Source organism: Hipposideros armiger, unplaced genomic scaffold, assembly GCF_001890085.2.
Source record: "Hipposideros armiger isolate ML-2016 unplaced genomic scaffold, ASM189008v1 scaffold_861, whole genome shotgun sequence".
In the NCBI taxonomy this organism is placed as follows: domain Eukaryota; kingdom Metazoa; phylum Chordata; class Mammalia; order Chiroptera; family Hipposideridae; genus Hipposideros; species Hipposideros armiger.
In genome coordinates, this window is record NW_017732211.1 from 197,036 (window position 1) to 203,035 (window position 6,000).

Consider the following 6,000-nt stretch of genomic DNA (forward strand, 5'->3'; position numbering starts at 1 on the left):
ACAGGACTAGTGGCTCAAGATGCAGGCATTGAAAGGATTCTAGGGGGTCTGAGGACTTAGTGGTGACAGGAAAGCTGGTGAGTGCGACTACATAGAAGTTTCCCAGATCGTGTCACTGATGGTCACTGACACTGATGAAGTTATATGAAGCATTAGGAAATGTCCGCCGCATGAATGCACTCATATTGAATCTTCCATTATTTAGGTCCAAAAGAAAGCTGCTTGGCTGGAAGGAGCCCGGCGAGGCCTTTGCCGGAGGCAACAGACCGAGCTCCCACTCACCAATAAGGAACGCAGCTGATGCGCCAGTCATCAGTGAGCCGGCTGCCTGTGCCAGCCTCGATGCTGGCAGAAATGATGATTTCAAAGCCTTGCTACAGAAGAAGGGAAGTAAGGCAACCCCGAGGTCCCGCCCCTCAGCAGCTGAACTGCTGAAGACCACTAGCCCACTGGCTCGGAGAATTATCGCACAGTTTTCAAAAGACTACGACAGCACCGACAGCCCCAGCACCTAAAGCACAGGTCGAGCAAGCAGGCTTTAGCGAGTAGACCTGAGTAGAGAAGGGGGAAGAGGAAGGCTTTTCAAAAGAAACCATGCAAATAACAAAAGAGCCTACATTTCTTTTACATCCGCTTACATTCTGGACAGCAGGACAGAGACCACTGTATCTAGAACTAAAATCATCAGGCACTTTAATCATCCTCAGACATTTTACATTTTCATACTTCAAATCTTGCCATTACTTACTACCGATTTTCTCATTTTCCCCCAGAAATTCTCAGATGCAAGGGCACAGGTGCCATCTTTTCAATCAATGACTCTGCTGCTCCTGTCACTGAGGGAGGGGCATGGTGTGAGAGCAGATTGGGGGCTGCCACACCTGGGGCCGTAGGGAGCCATTGCTGATTATTCGCTTTCCTCCAAGGACTTGATGACCTATGTGGAGAAACAGGAAGACTTGGATGCCTCCTCGACCACAGTTTATGTCTCCCTCTCAAGACGTTTGCAGGTGTGCACTCATTGCGGCATGGGGTTGATTGGATGGCTTTTGTTGTGCAAAATATGAATGTGACTCTGTCCTGAGCTTCATGCCTTTTTCAGTTTGATTGTCTACACGGAGATCAGGGTGATGAGTTTCAATAACATACAGACCCTTCCCCCCCACCCCTCAGCTAGAAAAGGTCAGGACTGGGTTGCTTTGGACGAACCAAGCTAAGCCAACAAACTTGGCTGCCATTTGTTCACGCCAATCCAAGGTAACTTGCACATGAGCCTTGAGACCCTTCAAGTGTCTGCCAACGATAGCTAGGACCTGTGCCCAGCTTATGCTGCATTCTAAGAACTCTCATTCCACTTGCATATGACACCCATTACAGGAAGTGATTAGCTGAAGGAACAGCATCATCAAAGGCTAATGGAGGAGAGGAAGTGAGTGTCACTTGCCCACCACCATTCAATTCAGATTGTGCTTTGTGTTGGGTTTGGTTTGGTTTAAAGAAAGTTTTACTCTGGTGCAAATCTGAGAACACAAGCAAAAAATATACATCCAGAATCTAAAAGGAAGCCTTGCAAGTTGCTATGGCCCACAACACAAAAAAAAGGGCTACTTTTTGCCATTTAGTTTCTGCTATTTGACCAACTTGCAGTTAACCATGTGGGAGGAGAGTGTAAAAACTGGGTAAAAGGGATGCTGGTGGAGCCACAGAATAATCATTGTGACCCCTCCTCCCCCACCCCAAAGCTTAGCGGCACTAACTATTCTTGTCAGTTCAATTTTCTAAGCAAAACAAGAACAGTGATTCATTTGATTTTCATATGTCTGTTTCTGGGAGGTTGGGGGGAAAGCAGACAAAGCAGTGAACAAAGAAATCTGGCTGACCAATAATGGTGGGTTAATTGTCCACCATTCCCAAGAGGGAGAAAGAAGTCAAATGAAATTGTAACCTGCTTCACAGAGGGTTCTGCGACACCTTCCTCCTTCATTCCCCACCCCTGCCACCCACCAGTCATTGATGAACCTCCTGGAAGATGCAGAAACTGCCCCAGAGACAAGCAGATCTTGGTTTTGATAGGTCACATTGTTCACCAATGAGAAGCAAGCTCTTAGCTCAGCTGTCCAGTGGACAGAGCAGCTGGAAAACCACACTGAGTGCTAGAAGACTTGGGCCCCTCACACAGAAGCCCGAAGCCTAGGCCCTGGGTTGGTACAGTTCTGAACTCTAGACTTCTGAGTACAGGTCAGGCCTACCGACACCCTTGCAATCAGCACTTCCCCTTAGTGACTTAGACAGCAGCCACTGAAAACAATCACCAGCAAAAGCCCAGTTGCTTTTGAAAACATTCGAACTATTTGGTTTGAAGGTCCTGACCAAATTTCAGTGGTTTTGCCTGAAATAAAATAGATTCATTCCTGGCCTTTATTTACATGTGAATGTCACAGTTGTCTGCCCCAGTCGCAGAATTCCAAAAGACAGAAACATTTCCCTGTGTAGGGAAACGAAGGGGTGTTGTGCTTTCGCCTGACAAAGGTGAAGGGCCGCCAGGCCTTTCTCCTGGGGAACTATTATGAATGGCTGAACTCTAAAGCCAAGTTTGAGACTCGCATGCTATAGGACTTATTACTTCTGCTGATTTTTCTGGAAGCTTCTTGTTTGCTACTTCTGGTGGGGTTTGCCGCTCCCCTCATCTTGCTACCTCTGGTGGTTTTCCCAAAGGATTCTAATGTGGAATTCCCAGACACCTTAATGTTTTTCAATTACCTTGACTCTTGCTTTCCTCTACAATAGCCTGTTTGGCTGGAATTTTTAGAATATGTTCCATGTAATCACAATGGCCCTCAAATCCCCAGTGGTGTTCCCAATAGCACAAGAGGGTTTGGGGCAGAGATGGTAAGGTTGGAGGCAGCACTGAGGACTGAGGCTTAATGTTGGGAGTAGGAAAGATGTTGGGGGTTATGTTCAAGCCTGCCTCTCGCCCAGGCACATAGCACATGCTTGCTGCCTTCTGCTGAGACTGGGCACAAGAGACCGAAAGCCCCACCAGGAAGGCTTTCGGAGAACCCACTACTACCAGTGTGAATAGTAATAACAGAAGGGGTTCAAGGGAAATGAAGTTGGCCCTAGGGGGTCAGTTTCCCATTCTAGTTGTTTCTATCCCTTTGTTACCTCTGATTCCAGCTGGTGGCTCTGCCAGACTGAGTCCAGTCCAGTCAAGGAGAACGTTAATTGGTAGCCAAGAGTGCTTTGCACTTGGTGGGTATTCGTTACGAATTTGTGGTTTGCATGTTGAGGATAGCGAGCCAGTCATTCTCAGCATGACAGGAAGCTTTGCTGGTCTCCTGCCCTTTACCTGTCTCGGTCTCTCTTGTGGGGCTCTCACCTGGCCCTAACTTGTCCCTCAGCCCCAACTCCTGTGAACTGCATGCCTAGTCGACAGTTCACCCTTTAAGGAGGCAAGACCACAGGCAACAAAGTAGTTCATGGTAGCTTCATGCACACAAATTGACCAGTTGATCTGGACACATCACCTTGAATGTGCAAAGATAGAGGAGATTCTACAACAAGCATTTTACCAGACATCCATTTTAACTGTCTAGACAACATGGATCAGATTGCGATCCACTGTACCCACCAGTCTCAGCAGATCTGTCCATGCACCTGCCTTCTTTCTCATAAACCAACTAGTCCCTAAAAAGCCGAGTTCATGGCCAGTGCTCTGTTCCTCACCACTGCAGCCTTTCATCATCTCCACATCTGTAACACAATGGTGAGCTGTCCCTTTAATATGATTTGCCAGGGCCACGACTAGAGTGAGGTGAGTGAGGGGCCTGGGGTGCAAAATTTAAGGAGGCGCCCATTGTCGGGGCTGTGCAAGTGCCTTACCCTGGTCCCGGCCCTGCGTTCACACTCCATAAAGTAGTATCAGTTAATCTCCTTCCTGTGAACAAGTATGGTCCTGATTTGGGGGAGACCCCCACCTCTTTTTGCAGCGAATGTTTTATCGCTGTGTTTCCACTGCTATAAACCTTTGTATGCCTCTACATCACAGACTCTTCAGTACTATCTGAAAATATGGTTGCTTTCTACGTCACCTGCTCCAGGTGGCAAGTTAGCACCCATTTCAGTAAGGGAGGCAGACCGGAATAGCCCGTCAGCAAAATCATGAGTGAGCTGGGGTCCCCAGACCTTGCTTTCCAGCACCCACTGTCCCGAGTGCCTCCTACTTTGTCCTCTTCCCAGCTAAGAAAAGCGTGCTCTCAGGAAAGGGCTAAATTCAAGGCTTAATGCTACCTCTTCTGAGGGTCGTTTGCAGCTTGACAGGGGAAAAGCCTTAAGCCAAAGGAATGAAGTTCTACTTGTAGAATTTTAGGCATCAGTTAGTGGCAGAGGTGTGTTTTTCACCGTGGAAAGGCCAAATTCCCTGACAGCTAACTGCAGAATGTAGAAAAATACCGCTATCTCCTGGAATTGTTTTCCTAAATGACTGGTGGTCAATTTAACTGTGCTGATACCCAGTGCCACCAAGGGACTCTCAGAAATGGCTACGAAAAGCCACTGAAAAGGCCTAGATAATTCATTTGTACATGACCATTTTTACATAGATGGAACTAATAGTATTTACCATTTGAGTAAAAACACAACGATTTAAAGAGTTGGTGAAAATGTGTCCTGTTTGTGAAAGGTCAGACTGTTGCAATACTGTCCGATCCACGTCAGTCATCCAGCATTGGTGGTGATTGTTAAAACGATTGGAGGTACAGCTTTACTGAACACAAGCCTCTGCTTCCCCCATCTATGTTTTGCGCTCTCACCTCAGCTTGGTATGAGAGTGAGACCAGTCCCTCCAAAGCCTTTGCGTGCATTTCAGCTCTAAGCGACTAAGACATTAGGGATTTAAAAGGACAAGAGAATCACTCTGTGAGGGGTGTAAATGTCTAACTAGTATGTTGCTTTGTACACCTGAAACTAATAAAAAAAAAGGACAAGAGAGTGGGAAAGAGGTACAAAGATCCTCCTTTGTCAAAGGGCAGCAAAAATTATAATGATTGAAATAATGACATGAAATAAACAAAGTTTTAGAATATTCTGAAACAAATTTATAGAGGAACACAGTAATAAATGGCTATAGACACATATTTGAGATGCTTTTAATGTTTAGCGAAAATGAATTTGTATAAGTCATGGGTTATGTGAAATAGGTATATACTCTTGTTCAGTAAAGCCCCCAATCAAAGCTAGCGGTTCTCAAAGTGTGGTCCCAGGACCAGCAGAGCAGCAGCCCTGGAGTGTGAGAGTGTGTGTGTGTGTCTCTTCCAGTGATGTTACTTCTTCAAGCCCTCGAATCACACTATAGCCACGACTGTCCCAATGATCCCGACCTTTCCTGTCATTTCTGCTATCATTACAGTGATCAGTCTCTGGCTAAGTGCTGTAGATTGTCATGTTGGTCAGGTATATGTTGTTTGGTGTTAAGAAATTATCAGACTGAATCAACTACTTGCTCACTTTTTACACATCTAGCCTGATTTGGGTTTAAACAAAATTTTTTTAAATTCACAAATACGAAAAAGGAAAAGGTGTTGCGTTTGTTTGGGATTGCCAACCATTAAATATCTATCTTCACCATGGTGGCTGTTTTCTAGAAGGGCTCTGGCAGAAGTATATTTGATTTTAAGATTTTGCCTAAATAGTGGAATTTGTATCTACAAATCCACAAACAAAATATGAGCTGGAACAACCAGTTAACCCCTCTCAGCCTCTCTTTAATGCCAAGCTTTATAGAAATTTATTCCTTACGTGGTGTTGAGCTTTTTTAATGTCCAATTTTATAAAATGTTATGCATGCAAATACAATGCTTGTTGTACAAGTCACCTCAAATTCATTTCCTCCGCCTTATGTATGATGGTGAAAAAATATCAATATGTATGTTCTTACCTCTCCTGATCGATTGTAAATTGCAAATCTTTTCATTCGTTTTTAAATGAGATATATTTACTCTG

General features: G+C 45.1%; 1 protein-coding gene across 5 annotated transcripts in view; it reads left to right on the top strand.

Moving 5' to 3' along the window:
- Nucleotides 1-6,000, top strand: part of NHSL2 (NHS like 2) — a 195,328-nt gene extending 189,328 nt beyond the window's left edge. For all 5 annotated transcript variants that reach the window (XM_019629572.1, XM_019629575.1, XM_019629571.1 and 2 more), the window contains one exon: nt 206-6,000. In XM_019629572.1, coding sequence (XP_019485117.1) covers nt 206-515 — 310 coding nt within the window. In that variant the 3' untranslated portion in view covers nt 516-6,000. The remainder of the gene's footprint in view (nt 1-205) is intronic.